Below are 16,788 nucleotides of genomic sequence, written 5' to 3' on the forward strand. Positions count from 1 at the left end.
AATTCCTTAGTTACCCAGTATTTAGATTATTATACCTGTTTTTCTTCCTTCAGCAGATATGTATTAAGCACCTACCATGTGTAAAATATTATACCAGGCCCTGAGGATATAGTGGTGAGGTAGACATAAGGTCTGAAAGAGCTTATAACCTGGCGCTTAAAGAATTTACTTCTACAGATGACTCATCATATTTATTACTATTAGGCTTTTCCTAATTTTACTCTTGAGAACCTAATTCCGGATTCTGGCACCCCATGTAAATTGACTTCATAGTAAGTGATTATGTTCAGCTGAGAATGAATTTGCTGGGATGTGTTACTTAAAATATTTGTGGAACTTTTTTACTGTATTCCATGTGAATTGAGTTACAAAGAAAACAATTCAGACTTAAATGTTTTCTACTACAACAGTTAAAATTACACTGTTAGGAGTTTTCTCACCTGTTAAGTGGGGATAATAATAGTAAGTACTATCTTACAGGGTTGTTGTGAGGGTTGAATTTGTTAATGAAGCCCTTTAGAACTGTGCCTAGTAAATAGTAAGCATTTGAGTGTTTTTTATTATTATCATTATATCACAGTTGTTTTGCAGGGGTCATAGAAAATAAAATTCATTTAGTGTGGCATATTTTTTTTTTAACTATACAAGGGACTTTCTAGAAAATTTGCAAACTCTGGAAAAAGATAAAGAAGGAAATCAAAGTCACTAATAATTCTTGCCTTTTACATTTCACAAAATTTGCTTCTAGAATTTTCCTACACAGGGTTATTTTTTATATCATCAGATCAGTGTGTATATACAATTAAGATTCCTTTTTTCATCTAAGAATATAACGTAGACAATCTTCCATGTTAAAAATGTGTCGTAAGTATCCTTTTAAAGTCTCTGTAGTCTGACTGGAAGCTTCCTCAAAGCATGTAGTATTGAAAGCTTTATTAAGGCATATGTTTTGTAGCCTGATCTTGTTTAATTGAAATGCATGACCTCAAATCATGCAATTAGAGTTGTACTTAAGAAGACTTGGACAACTAATGGAATTTATAAAAAGTCAATGACTACCTAGTATACTAGCTTTTAATAAAAGATTAACAATGTGCTGACTAGAACAAAAGCTTGAAATAAGAATTGAGGCTTTCTTTACTTAAAATCTAGGAGATATTTTACTCTACCTCATTTTTAAAAGAATGTGTGACTTGTGTGGCTACATGTTTGTGTGTGTGTGTTTTTTTGCTTTTTATAATGGAGGATTTCAAATGTACGCAAAAGTAGACAGACCCAGAAGTTCTCTCCTGTATTTCTGTTTATTTCCCTTCCTGAAGTCTAGGATTTCAGAATAAATTCTAAGTGTCATATTTCATTTGTAAATCCTAATATTTTTATATCATCAAAATATTTAATGAGTCTGTTATAGGGTTATTAAAAATAATTATTTTTGGCTTACTGGAGAGCATCATTTACAGAAGTCGAAACTCAGTTTTCTTATTTTAAAAAATAGATTGCTGAAAGCTACTTAGAAAGATGATTTCTGTTGGCAGAATGGACTGCATGTTGCTGTTTATACGTTATTAGCCGGGATTCTTCATTTAGAGAAAGACTTCTTCGAAGTGACCAGTGTATAGTACTGTCTTGCCTTTCTCAGAATCAGATTAGGATTTTTTTCCCCCTCAAACTGTTTTCCTTTATCTTTGAAAGTGTGACGTAGGATATGCTTTATACTTCTTATTTGAGTCACACAGTGACTCTATTAGATACACAGGGTAATAACTATATTTTGTCAAAGTAACCTAAGAGTCATTGAGGTTAAAGTTAATTTCTCATGGAACTGGAACTGAAAGTCTAGTCACTTCAGTCTAAATTTTGTACTTTTTTTTTTCACTAGAATGCTTATGGATGCATTAGAAATTCAATATTTACCTGTATTTTATATCTCTTTTCTTATTGTGTCTATCTTGCATAACTTTATAAATTTTTTATAAAGTTAAGGACCAGGTGATTTAGTGTATTTACACTAAATATTTTAAATAGTGAAGAGTAAACATAGTTTTACCAGTGACGTATTTTTCAATATTATAGCACCACAGAAATCCTTGGGCCATGAGGTAAATGAATTGACATCAAGTAGGTTGTTGAAGTTGGAGATGGAAAATCAGAGTTTGACAAAAACTGTAGAAGAGCTTCGGAGTACTATGGATTCTGCAGAAGGCACCACTTCCAAAATCCTGAAAATTGAAAAAGAAAATCAAAGACTAAGTAAGAAGGTAAATAAAAATTAATATTTAATGTAATGTAAAAAAGTATATGTAAAAGTATAAATAAATAGCACTGAGATAGAACATTTATTTTCCAACTTTTAGTGTACCCTCAATATTATTTTAACTTATTATGTAAAATTTCAAACTTACATAAATGTGAAGTGAATGAACTCATTCAGCTCTAGACTCATTCATTCAGCTTCAATAATTATTAACTTATAGCCAGTCTTACTTCTACCCTTGATACTCTCCTAACAGCCACTAGATGATTTTGAAGTAAATCCTAGATGTCGTACTATTTCACCAATAAATATCTCAGTATAAATCTCTAAAAAGTAAGGAATTTTTTTTAAAAAAGAACAGTGACATTATCACACTTAAAATATCATAGTTTTGGGCCAGCATTTAAATTTTTCCAAATCTATTAAGATTTTTAAAAAATATTTTATTTGAATATGAATCCAAATAAGATCAGTACATTCAATCAGTTGATGTGTCCCTTAAGTCTTTTTTAGTCTATAGATTGACTCTTCTTTCCTAGCAATTTTTCTGTTGAAGAAACCTCAAACAGGGGGCACATGTCTGGTTGTCTCTCTTTCTGTGATGTTAGTTGTCATAGAAAATCATTTGCTTAGATCCCTGAATTAATCAGAGGTTACAAAATCTTGATATTATATCATCCCTTCTTAATTTGGTAGCTGGAGTATTTCTATAAGAAAAAACTTTTCTTTTTAAAAACTATTGGTTTAAAAAAAAAAAAACACCACTGGTTACTCTGAGAACAGCTCTTAGGGGTAAAGTAGGATGAATGTTTGATTCTTTACCTTTATTTACCAGTTTCCTAGTAATGAATCAGTTCTCTCATATCCTGCTGAGATAGTTAATGAGTGAGTTTGTTGTTTGTTTTAGTGTTGTTATGAACTCATGGATTTAAAAATATGTAAAGCATTTTAATACACTGTATTTATTTTTCTTACTCTCCCAACTCTTTAAGCTGCTTCCTGAATCCTTATGACATGACCTTAGCACTCCTGGAGCGCTTCCTTGCTTTCTACCACGACAAAGTGTTCTCTTAAACATTTCCTGCCTCAGTCCTGAAAACAGCCATTTCTCCAAAAAGCGCTTGTTCCTTTTAGTGGGAAGTGGTATTTAGAGACCACAATTTAGGGATTATGAAACTTGAATTTTAACTAGACTTTGAAAAGAAATACAAGTGTACCTTTTTTTTTATTGCATTTTACTTCACTTCACAGATAATTGTGGTTTTTACAGCTTGAAAGTTTAAGGCAACCCTGCTTCAGACAAATCTATCAGAACCATTTTTCTAACAGCATTTGCTTATTACTTCATGTCTCTGTGTCACATTTTGGTAATTTTCACAATATTTCAAACTCTTTCATTGTTATTGTATTTGTTATGGTGATGTCTAATCAGTGATCTTTGATGTTAGTATTGTAATTGTCTGAGGGCGCCACAGACTGCACCCATGTAAGATAGTGAACTTAACCCATAAATGGTGTGTGTGTTCTGACTTCTCCACTGACTGGTGAGTCCCCCGTCTCTCTCCTTCTCCTTGGCCCTCCATATTCCCTGAGACAAACAATATTGAAATTAGGCCAGTTAATAACCTACAGTGGCCTCTGTGTTCAAGTGAAAGGAAGTGTTGCACGTCTCTCACTTTAAATCAAAAGCTAGAAATGATTAAGCTTAGTGAAGAAGGCGTGTTGAAAGCCAAGACAGGCTGAGAGATAGGCCTCCTGCACCAGTTAGCCAAGTTGTGCGTTCAAAGAAAAAGTTCTTGAAGGGAATTAAAAGTGCTACTCCAGTGAATATATGAATGATAAGAAAGTGAAAGAGCATTATTGCTGATATGGAGAAAGTTTTAGTAGTCTGGATAGAAGACATGCCAGCCACAAAATTCCCTTAAGCCAAAGCCTAATCCAGAGCAATGCCCTCTCTTTGATTCTTTGAAGGCTGAGAGAGGTGAGGAAGCTTCAGAAGAAAAGTTTGAACCTTGCAGAGGTTGGTTTGTGAGATTGAAGGAAAGAAGCTGTCTGCATAACATAAAAGTACAACAGGAAGCAGCAAGTGCTGATGTAGAAGCTGTATTTAATTATCCAGAATATCTAGTTAATATAATTAATTAAGGTGGCTACACTAAACAGTAGATTTTCAGCGTAGTCACAACAGCCTTCTATTGGAAGAAGATGCCGTCTAAGACTTCCATAGCTAGATAGGGTAAGTCAGTGCCTAGGTTCAAAGCTTCAGAGAACAGCCTGACTCTCTTGGTAAGGGGCTAATGCAGCTGGTGGCTTGAAATTGAAGTCAGTGCTCATTTACCATTCCAGAAATCCTAGGGCCCTTAAGAATTCTGTTTAATCTACTTTCCCTGTGCTCTCTCAGTGGAACAACAAAGGCTGGGTGAGAGCACATCTGTTTATAATATGATTTACTGACTATTCTAAGCCCACTTTTGACACCTTACTGCTCAAACAAAAATTTCTTTCAAAATACTGCCGATCATTGACAATGCACCTGTTCACCTAAGAGCTCTGGTGTAGACTTAAAATGAGATTCATGTTTCCATGCCCACTAAGACAACATCCATTCTGCCACACATGGATCAAGGAGTAAGTTCGACTTTCAAGTCTTATTCTTTAAGAAATATATTTTGTAAGGCTATAGGTGCCATAGAAGGTGATTCCTCTGATGGATCTGGGCAAAGTCAATTGAAAACATTCTGGAAAGGATTCACCATTCTAGATGCCATTAAGAACATTTGCGATTCATGGGAAGAGGTCAAAGTAACAACATTAATAGGAGTTTGAAAGAAGTTGATTTTGACCCTCATGGATGACTTGGAGGGGTTCAGAACTTCAGTGGAGGAAGTTTTGCAGATGTGGAGGAAATAGCAAAAGAACCAGAATCAGAAATGGAGCCTGAAGATGTGACTGAATTGCTGCACTCTCATGATAGAACTTTAATAGATTAGGAGTTGCTTCTTATGTGTTAGCAAAGAAAGTGGTTTCTTGAGATGGAATCTACTGGTGAAGATGCTGTGAAGATAGTTGAAATGATAACAAAGGACTTAGAATATTACATAAAGTTGATAAAGCAGTGGCAATGTTTAAGAGAAGTGACTCCAATTTTGAAAAATATTCTGATGCTGTTAAATGGCATTGCATGCTACAGAGAAATCATTCATGAAAGGAAGAGTCAATCAACGCATAAGAAATTGCAGTCACCCCAACCTTCAGCAACTACTACGCTGGTCAGTCAGCAACCATCAACGACTAGGCAAGACCCTCCACCAGCAAAAAGATTATGATTTGCTGAAGGCTCAGATGATGGTTAACATTTTTAGCAGTAAAGTATTTGAAGGTGTGTACATTGGTTTTTTAGGCATAATGTTATTGCACACTTAATAAACTACAGTGTAGTGTAAACACAGCTTTTATATGCACTGGGAAACCGTAAAATTCATGTGACTCTTTTTTTTTTTTTTGCGGTACGCGGGCCTCTCACTGTTGTGGCCTCTCCCGTTGCGGAGCACAGGCTCAGCGGCCATGGCTCACAGGCCCAGCCGCTCTGCGGCATGTGGGATCTTCCCGGACCGGGGCACGAACCCGTGTCCTCTGCATCGGCAGGCGGACTCTCAACCACTGTGCCACCAGGGAAGCCCTCATGTGACTCATTTAATTGCGGTATTTGCTTTATTGCAGTGGTCTGGATCCAAACCTGCAATATCTCTAAGATATTCTGTTTTCCAATTGTGGGACAGTTAGACCAAGTAATTTATTTTTGCATATCTTTCTGCCCATACACACACACACACACACACACACACACACACACACACACACACACACACACACACACTATACATAAATAGAAATCATATTATAAAAGCATACCTGATATTTTTATTATGAACCCCTCCCATCACATATACTCTCTAAAATGTGCTTTCACTTTTGTTTCCTGTTCTTGGTCACTGTGAACAATACTGTAATAAATATTCTTATACATGTGTCCTTATGAATTAATTTTTATTTCTATTTGTAGTCAGCCATGTCTAGTTTTTCCTTTGATGGATCCTGGGTTTCTAGACTCGGTTATGAAAATCCCTCTAATTTTTAGACCAGTAGTTTTGAACAGGTATGCCTCATAATCACTTTCAGGAATTGTTAAGGTACAGATTGCTGAGCTCTATGCCCAGGGCTTGTCATTTGGTAGGTCTGGGGTGGGGGCTAAGAATTCTCATTTCCAACAAGTTCCTAGGGGATGCTCATTCTGCTGTTTTGGAGCCATGCCCTGAGAACTACTGCCTTTGATAATGCAGGTAGACTAGACTCCTTGATTTTCTTGCAAGATTTTTACTCTCTTAAAACGTTTTTGCATCATCTTTAGTTCATTAACCAAATAATCTTAATAAGTATTTCACAATAAATATAGTGTTAAAGTAAGAGTGGCCATTTAGAATTTGGAACAGTTTTATTTTTGTTGTCACTATAATTGGATCTGGAAATTTGATTTTGAAATTAGCTTTAAAGTCTAATTAGTAAATTCTTATGATTCCAGGAATTTTTGATCAATTCATTGTATATCTTTTGTAAGCTGAATGTTTCACTTGAATTCCATAACACAACAGATGCATTTAATTAAATAACTACTATCCATATATTTCAGTCAATAATGGGAGAACCAGATTAGTTATTAATAGCTTAAAGTTTCCTGATTGTATAAATTAATGTTGAATTGAGTTATTGGATTAGATTTGTGACTTGATGCTTTTGAGATATTATTTCTTAGCGTTCCTTACTATTAATATAAGGATTTAAGTAATATTTAAACTTGAAGTGGAGTATTTTACATACCCAAATCTTCTTTATATTTTTTATTACCTGGTTTGAATATGTTATATAATGGGAAATCAATAGTTTGGTATATTTTGAAGTTGAATTTGCTTTTTCATATTTATTAACCTCATACTTTATTATATCTTTAAAATGTGTAATTCATAATAAATTTAAACGTATAATTTATTTGCTGGAGTTTTGTTCAGACCTTATTTTTCTCTAGTAGTCTCCTTTTTTCTTTCTCTTTTCTTTTTATTTTAATCCAAGTCCCTTCTTGTTTCCTCATTTTCTCATCTTTTCCTTCTTGAGCGCTGAAATTCCTTGACTAATTAAAATTTCACTTTACAAATCCATTCAAGCCAAGAGAGTTTTCAATAAGATTTGTACATTCTTCATATGGCATGTGTGTATGTATTTAGTTATGTTTGTGTTTAGAAGTAGAACTTTGCTCTCAAAGATGCAGAGGATAAGAAAGATAGTCATGTTCTGTACATTTTATACAGCTGCTAAAATTAGCTTGGAATGTTATCAATACTTGAATTTTTCTATGAAATTCTTAAATTTCTTAAATTTCTATGAAATTCTTAAATTCTTAAATTTCTTAAATTTCTATGAAATTCTTAAATTTGAGTATTAAAACTGTGTTCTATCCTTTATTCAATGATTAGCTTTTGTTTTTACATGTTTCCACTATTGTGAAATATTTAATGATATATTGTTTTGTGGTTTCTTTTTCTCCAGGTTGAAATTCTTGAAAATGAGATTATTCAAGAAAAGCAAAGTCTTCAGAATTGTCAGAATTTAAGCAAGGATCTAATGAAGGAGAAAGCTCAGCTTGAAAAAACAATTGAAACACTTAGAGAAAATTCAGAGAGACAGGTTCTTAAATTTCCTATTAAGCAACATATTTTAAAATTTATTAACACAAGTTATTTTAAAGCTTGTGCAAAATGTTCATAATAACGTTAAATGGAAATATTTTAGAATTTTTTAGATTTTAACATAACTATGGTTTTAACTTATTTTCTGTCCCATACATTTTAGGAAAGTTGAAGGGAAAGCTTAGAATTTTTTAAATTGCCAGTGTGCTTAATAATTATCTGGTATAAAATTTTGTGGTACCTGTATTTGAATTGCTTTCAAGTGTCAGTGGAATAGAACTGCAGATTTTAAAGTCCCTGAATGAAGTTGGGGTGAAATGCAGCTCTACTCTGATCCCACTAAGGAGGGACAAGTGGTCGCAGCACATATCTTGGATATTTTCATACTTGCTTTCAAGTGTTTATTGGTTATTCTCATTTTATGCTTGAGGAAACTGAGAATTGAATAGATTAAGTGACTGGCTGTTTTAAATTTTCTAATTTTTAGAAGTAAAATGGGGACTTACCTGACAGTCCAGTGGTTAGGACTTTGCGCTTACACTGCAGGGGTCATGGGTTTGATCCCTGGTCAGGGAACTGAGATCCCACACCCTGCATGCTGCACGGTGTGGCCAAAAAGGAGAAAAAAAAAAAAAAAAAAAAGCAGTCAAATGATTTGTTTTGTATTATCTAGGTATAGTCCTCAGGCCACCTATAAAAATACAGATTTCCATAGAGCTACAGAAGAAAAATTCTAGAGCTAAGTATGAATCTCTGCTTTTACAAGGTTCTCGGGACTGTTTTACACACCGGATTTTAAGAACCATTACAGTAGGCCATGGTATAAATTGGATGGACTAGTTTTAAAATGTACCAGAGATTTTGTTATTTTGATGTTTCAAAATTAGAATTCTTTTAGGGAATAAATACACACAAATACACACCAATATACATGCACATAGAGCAAATAGTGTATTTACTGAGGACTCACTGTGTATATGCATTGCGAAATCTATTGAATGAACATAAAAGCTTGTATCTTCAAGAAGATATGTATGTACATTTCACCTATACTCATATTTGCATTTAAATCATGTAACCATAAATGATCTGAAGATCATTTTGATTAATATTCAATACATTTCTTTTAACCATTCCTTTACATTATGGATTCTCTAAAGATGTGAACTTCAAAGACTTGTCAGTATATGTACATGGTGATCTCTCAGTAAATATTTGTTGGAATTAAAATTAAGGTAGACGGTTTTAGCACCTTTTTTTGTGTGTGTGTGGTATGCGGGCCTCTCACTGTTGTGGCCTCTCCTGTTGCGGAGCACAGGCTCCAGATGTGCAGGCCTAGCGGCCATGGCTCACAGACCCAGCCACTCCGCGGCATCTTGCCAGACTGGGGCATGAACCCGCGTCCCCCTCATCGGCAGACGGACTCCCAACCACTGCGCCACCAGGGAAGCCCTTAGCACCTTTTTATGGTGTGATTTCCCTGTTAGTTTTTGGAGGAGGGAAAACTATGTAAGTTAAAATATTTAATTCATGTTCAGTTAAGTTTTAAATTTTCTCCTTTCTTTTTTTTTAATTAGATTAAAATATTGGAACAGGAAAATGAACATCTGAATCAAACTGTGTCCTCCTTAAGGCAGCGCTCCCAGATAAGTGCTGAAGCAAGGGTGAAAGACATTGAAAAAGAAAATAAAATTCTCCATGAATCTATCAAGGAAACAAGTAGCAAGCTAAGCAAGATTGAATTTGAAAAAAGGCAAATCAGAAAAGAATTGGAACATTATAAAGAAAAAGGAGAACGAGCAGAAGAACTTGAAAATGAGTTACATCATCTTGAAAAAGAAAATGAATTGTTACAGAAAAAGATAACCAATTTAAAAATTACTTGTGAAAAAATTGAGGCCTTAGAACAAGAAAATTCAGAGCTAGAAAGAGAAAATAGGAAATGTAAAAAAACATTGGATAGCTTTAAAAACCTTACTTTTCAGTTAGAATCCCTAGAGAAAGAGAATTCCCAGCTTGATGAGGAAAACTTAGAACTGCGAAGGAATGTAGAATCTTTAAAGTGTGCAAGCATGAAAATGGCTCAGCTACAACTAGAAAACAAAGAACTGGAAAGTGAAAAAGAACAACTTAAGAAAGGTTTAGAGCTCATGAAAGCATCTTTCAAGAAAACAGAACGCTTAGAGGTTAGCTACCAGGGTTTAGATACAGAAAATCAAAGGCTACAGAAAGCTCTAGAAAACAGCAATAAAAAAATTCAGCAGTTGGAAAGTGAACTACAAGACTTAGAAATGGAAAATCAAACATTGCAAAAAAACCTAGAAGAGTTAAAAATATCTAGCAAAAGACTAGAACAGCTAGAAAAAGAAAACAGATCATTAGAACAAGAGACTTCTCAACTGGAAAAGGATAAGAAACAACTGGAGAAGGAAAATAAGAGACTCCGACAACAAGCAGAAATAAAAGATACCACATTAGAAGAAAATAATGTGAAAATTGGAAATTTGGAAAAAGAAAACAAAACCCTTTTCAAAGAGATTGGTATTTATAAAGAATCCTGCATTCGTCTGAAAGAATTAGAGAAAGAAAATAAGGAGCTTGTGAAAAGAGCAACTATTGATATAAAAACTTTAGTTACATTACGAGAGGTAAATATAGTTACTTAAATTTCAGACAGATTTTTTTATATTTTTAACTCAGGGCTCTTTAACTTTTATTGCAGTAATTTGCATCATCTATTTATGGTTCAAAGTAGAAATTTAGAATTAGAAGCAGTTTCCAAGTTTCCTACTTTTGTTAAACTAAGGAGTAAATATAAATTGTATTTTTAAAGAAATTGTAATAATAAGGTTTCCATGTGTTATCTGACTTATTTATTACATTATAATTTTATACTTTTATTTCAGAGTAATATTAAAACCTTTGATCAAAACTGTTACTGAATGTGATAGCTACTAATTATTGAATGTGCCAAATACTGGACAGTTTTTACAGCCAATCCTTTATAGGTGTTATCTCCATTAGATTAGAAAATTGAGGTTCAGAGACATTAAGTAACTTACTTAAGACCACAATGGTAGATTTGGATTCCTGGATTTAAATCCAGATCTTTCAGACTTCAAAGCCCCTTGAATTTTGACTTCTAAGCTACAGAATGCAAATCAGATTGAATTTAAAGGTCAACGTTGAGCAATTGGTAGTTGGTTGTATCTGTGTGTTGAGAAGAATTCTGAAATTTATGAGTAGATTGGCAATAAATTGTTGGTATAGCTCAGGAGATACCATGCTTGGCTCTTACTTGCTATCCCTATGCTATACTATATATGATAACCCTTTAAGTTCAATTGAAAAATATCTTAGTTGGCATTCTGGCAGAAGCTCACATTGGGAAATATGCCTTTCTGCTAAAGAGGCATTGAGAAGAGACCATTATTATCCTTTCTTTTTTTTTTTTTTTTTTTTTTTACTTTCTGTTGTTCTACAGTCTTACAGACATGAACAATAGGTTCCTGGTCCCATCTCTAAGAATTCCCCCTAGTTATTCAATTCAATATCTTAGGCCTCTTCCACTGGGAGAGGGGTGCTTGTGGTGGGAGAAGGGTGTTATATCCAACATATATTCATAGGAAGAAATGTGCAATAAGGTTCTAGTTCATTATTAAGTTAATGCATATGTGTTGTTTTCCCCACAGTTTTCAAGCCTAAGGTGTGTAATCACAAGTACAAGTTTCTCCTTTTAGTTTTTAAACACTAAAAAGTTAAAACGAACTATTAGCAAACTAAAAGAAGGAAAACAATACTCTTTGAACTAGGTGATAATTTTGTTGCCTAACTCTTTTTTATTGGTGAAGGAAAAGCTCAGCAACAGCATTTCTGTCTTTCCTGGTTTAAATTGTATGTATTCCTGGATGGTGGTAGTTGGAATCTTGGCTGAATTTCTCGGATGTTTATGTTCATAACACTCATGTGAGTTTTACATTACTTTTAAAATAAGGATTTGGTGAGTGAAAAACTGAAGACTCAACAAATGAATAATGATCTTGAAAAATTAACTCATGAGCTTGAGAAGATAGGGTTAAATAAAGAACGACTCTTACATGATGAGCAGAGTACTGATGACAGGTGAGTACTAAGTCTATCTGAGAAACAGTGGAAATAATTTTTTTGTTTTTCAAACATTAATTTTGAGACTGAGAAGGAATTAAGGCATGAAAATAATGTGAAAAACGAAGGCTTGACAAACAGAATAAAAAATTAACTTATATATTTTAATTTGAGAATGTTCAACAGGTTTAAAGAGAATTTACCATGGTAAATATAGTCTATCAGTTAATTGGATTTTCAAGTAGTCTACTATTTGGCATCTAGTTAGCCACGTGATTCCAGCTAGAATAGAAGTGTGTATTGTTAAGAATATTGTTTTTTGTACACTAGATTTTAATTCATTGGAATTTTTGTAACTATATAATTTGTATTTTTGCTGTCTACCCATTATTACTGTTCTAGTAAGTATATTTTATATTAAATGTATATAGGAAAAATTAATGCTGATTATATGGGATTTATTTATGTAATTTTGAGAATATTCAAAGTTAATAGAATAGATTGATACTTTTAAAAGTTAGTTCTATAATAACAAATAGAGGTAATTTGAGGCATTTATTCTAGCAATCAATTCAAGCAATCTTAATTGAATTAATTACTATATAGATATTTTATGAGAAAAGATTTTTTGAGTTAAACACATTGTTAATGGACAATTTAGTTGACTATCTTTTAATATAGATACTGAATATGCATCTCTGCTTTATTCAGACAGATTTTCTACCTGTCATGTGTAAGACATTTTAAATGTAGAGCAAAAAGTACAGTAAACCATGCAGCTGCCTTAACTGACCCTGTTTTAAATTTACAAACCCAGCTTTTGAGGGGCCCTTCACACTGTGGTATCTCTTCCCAAACCTTACTTCATACAATTAATCAATGTTAATTAAGCTTTTATTACCTGCTGATTATCAGGCATCAAATAAATAATAAGGTTTCAGCTGGATCTTGAAGAATGACAGAAATTTGCAAGGTGGAAATGGGGAAGGGCATTCCATGCAAATAAAGCACAAAGGTGTTTTGAGCAATCCTGAGTGACATTATAGATGGATTAGAAAAGGGACAAATTTGAAGGTACAGAGACCATTTAGGAAGCTATGTAATAGTCTAGGCAAGATGTAAGTGTATTCATTAATCCACACATTTTCATTTATAATGAAAGCATTAGATATGGAGATAAGGGTATGTATATTGAAATAAAACTTTTAGGAAAGGGAATTGAGATCAGTTAATAACTATGATCGAATCGGGGGGATCAGGAAACAAAGTGTCTTAAGCCACTAAACCTGCTTCTTTCTCAGCAAGTAAGTTAACCTTAACATCACAAAGAAAATTAGAGTTCACAGACATAAATTCCCTTAACATTCCATCCCCTCCATCTTAGAATTATGTGTATCTGCATCTGTCTTTACCTCTAATCTCAGATGGTATCCCTAATTCTTTTGTTAGTCTAACCTTTTCATCTTTCAACTGATGTTGTTTCCTCTGACCCCCCTTTATTATTAAGATATTTATTCTTGCCATCAAGGAATATACAGTCTAACTGTGGAATTGAATGTATAAATAGATAGAGTGCAACAAAGTAAATTTAGTGGTGGAATTTCAAACAGAGTGCAATGTGATCACTCCTGTCTTTCTCTTTTAACAGCTCTTTTTCCTTTGCCTTCTCTTTAAATATGGTTTCCTAGGGTTATGTTGTTAAGCCTCTTATCCATTCCATGAGCATTCCTGTCCATCATCTCAGCTAATACCCATATTATTCTCTGTTTACTGGACATCTCTATCTGGACAGTCCAGAACTCAGGCATCACAAATTTAATATATCCGAAGTCACACTCATTACATGCTTTAAAATTGTTTGTTGACTCAAGCCAATACCAAAATGAGTGAGATTTGTTCTCTTTTCTCAATGAACTTAAAATCTGGCTGAGCAGAAAATATATACACACAAATTAATTACAGTAAGGGGCAGAGTATGATAAATTTTCTCATATTTGTACTTTAGGTTTTTATTTGGTTTAGTCATTGAGGTTCTCAGGTGTAGAAATAGATTAATCCGTAATTCCTAGTCTGTGGTTCACTCTCAAAGTGTGTTCATGAACTGTCCTTTTTTGTAAAAAAATAAAACTCTTATGAATAATATAAATATTTATTAACCCACCATTCAAAAAGATAACTAAAATTTTGACACTCAGATCTATCTTCCTCTTCCTGTTCTGTCACCAGTATCTTGTGTCTTAACATATCATTCCTTTTTTTTTTAATATTCTGCAAGTACTCTACACCCTGAATGTAAAGTCTTCAGTGAGCTTTAAGTCAACTATTCATATGTACTTGTATAAATACATTACATATTAATATCATAGATGAATGCTTAATAATGTGATAAATCCATCCACTTACTCTTTGTATAGATTCTATTCTTATAAAACTGAAAGGAATATTTTGAGATTCAGATCTTCCAGATGCCTTTTTTTTTTGAGTACTAATTTTTGCTTTTGACAGCCTAAAATGTAATTTGGAGCTGTGATTTACTCAGTGATTTTTTGTTTTTTCATTACCAGGAATAGTTTAAAAGGGGGAGTGGGCAGTAAGAGCAGGATAATTTAATTTGCTTCTTTTTAAAAAAGACTATTTTATAAAGTCTATTTATAATATCAGTATCTGTGGTCATAAATTATCTTTAAAAATAATTTTCTGACCTCCAATAATGAACTATATTATTTTTATACTTGGATTATAGATACAAACTTTTGGAATCAAAATTAGAATCTACTCTAAAGAAGTCCCTTGAAATAAAAGAAGAAAAAATCGCTGCATTAGAAGCTCGATTAGAAGAGTCCACAAATTATAACCAGCAGTTGCGCCAAGAACTTAAAACAGTAAGTGTGACTTCCTTGGAAAGAATTTTAATTGTCTTTTTTTTTTTTCTTTCTTTTTTGGCCCCACTGCACGGCTTGCAGGATCTTAGTTCTCTGACCAGGGATTGATCCTGGATTGAACCTAGGCCCTGGCAGTGAAAGCACCGAGTCCTAACCACTGGACCACCAGGGAACTCCCAAATTGTCAAATATTTGGACAGAAAAGTGTAAAGTAGAAAATAAAAATGAAACAATTTTATTAACATTTTGTCTATTCTTCCTTTTTCTTAAATTTTAGAATATTCTTAAACAGATCTTTGTCATGTAGTTTGTAACAAACTATTTTGTCTATACACTATAATTTATTCAATCCTATTTCATCTATGAATGTCCCTCATGCAGTAAGGGACATATCAGAATTGTGAGAGTGGGATGGGGAAGAGGCAGGCTTATTTCATTGGGAAGAACTCTCAGTGTGATTCTGACACTTCACGGGCACTCTTTTCCTATTGAGAATCCAGGTAAAAATTTGGTAGACAAAGATATGGGTGTGAGGATAGCAAGTAGAGGGAAATAGTATGTGTGGTATAAGAAAGCACTTAATCCAAAAATTTGAGGTCTTTTCTAAATTTGTTTTCTTGTGATATTTGGACTTATTCAGTGAAGTATGTGAGGCAGGGGCTACTATTTTCCCCACCTGAATAAACTGAAATTGAAGGGGCTTGCGCTTTCCATAGGGTTAGTGTATGGTAGATTGGTAGAATCGCGTTGTGCCTTATTCTCCCTTTTATCAGCTCTGTAGTCATACCCAGAATGGTTTTACAGTCAACCAAACATTCAGACCAGCAAGTTTACTATAGGCCACATTTAGAGCCATATGATTTAGAACACTATAGGAAATATAAGCTGATGGTAGGGCACTATCAGGTGTCCATCTTCATATAATTGTCTGAGAGTCATCTTCTCACCAGATGACTGTTGGTTGTGTGTGGGAGCTGCCCTGGCTTTGAGACTTCATGCTTCATAGCAGTCATCATCTCTTGCAACAACTCGAAGGCATGGATTTAAGATCTTCACAGACTTAAGATTTAAGAGTTGCTGCACTCAGAAGTTCAAAGGTGTAGCTGCCTATTAGGTATTTATAGTTCTCTTAATTACAAATATAATTTAGCAATGAGAGATCATTTTTCCCCTAAGCAGTCTTGCCTGGTAACATAGAACATTCCAATTTTATCAGGTTTCCAGAGAAACAGTTACCCAAAGATGAATTTCTCATGCAGGAAGGGGAAAAGGATTTGTTCCTCATTTGCCAATACCATCATTGCTGGTGTTGGTCTCAGACATTAACATGAAACATATTTTGTTGCAGAAGAAATTCTGGAACTTTGTTTAGTTAACATAAAGAGTCGTCCAAAAAAATAAAATAAAACTTGGTGCCGGATGCCATTAATCTGCTTTATTTTCCAAATTTTTTGCCCTGTTAAGCAATGTGACTACATTGCAAATAAAGTCAATTTCAAGAAGCTACTATGCCAGAAAATAAATGGGTTTGAGGATGGGTTAGTATAAGATGTATTTCAAGTCTAAAAGGTAGAGATTTAAAATTCCATCATTATCTTCCAGTTCCAGCCATTTTGGCATAATTGGACTATTATTGGACTAGCTTCCTGCCATAAACATGTATTCAACTGGAATTATACTGTTCTAATTTTTAATATTATACGTGAAGAGGTGTATCACTTGAACATAGACTATGAAAGCTAAATATGAATAATAGGCATAAAATAACTGCTAAAATAGCATGACAAAGCGGTATTACTAAAATGCCAGC

The 16,788-nt window shown here is 33.7% G+C and overlaps 1 protein-coding gene across 10 annotated transcripts in view; it reads left to right on the plus strand.

Annotated features, from left to right (window-relative positions):
- Positions 1-16,788, plus strand: part of CCDC88A (coiled-coil domain containing 88A) — a 192,386-nt gene that overhangs the window by 142,691 nt on the left and 32,907 nt on the right. For all 10 annotated transcript variants that reach the window (XM_067705001.1, XM_067705002.1, XM_067704999.1 and 7 more), the window contains 5 exons: positions 2,074-2,258; positions 7,853-7,990; positions 9,570-10,640; positions 11,987-12,114; positions 14,840-14,978. In XM_067705001.1, the coding sequence (XP_067561102.1) occupies positions 2,074-2,258; positions 7,853-7,990; positions 9,570-10,640; positions 11,987-12,114; positions 14,840-14,978 (1,661 nt within the window). The remainder of the gene's footprint in view (positions 1-2,073; positions 2,259-7,852; positions 7,991-9,569; positions 10,641-11,986; positions 12,115-14,839; positions 14,979-16,788) is intronic.

Source organism: Pseudorca crassidens, chromosome 14 (assembly GCF_039906515.1).
Source record: "Pseudorca crassidens isolate mPseCra1 chromosome 14, mPseCra1.hap1, whole genome shotgun sequence".
NCBI classification, from domain to species: domain Eukaryota; kingdom Metazoa; phylum Chordata; class Mammalia; order Artiodactyla; family Delphinidae; genus Pseudorca; species Pseudorca crassidens.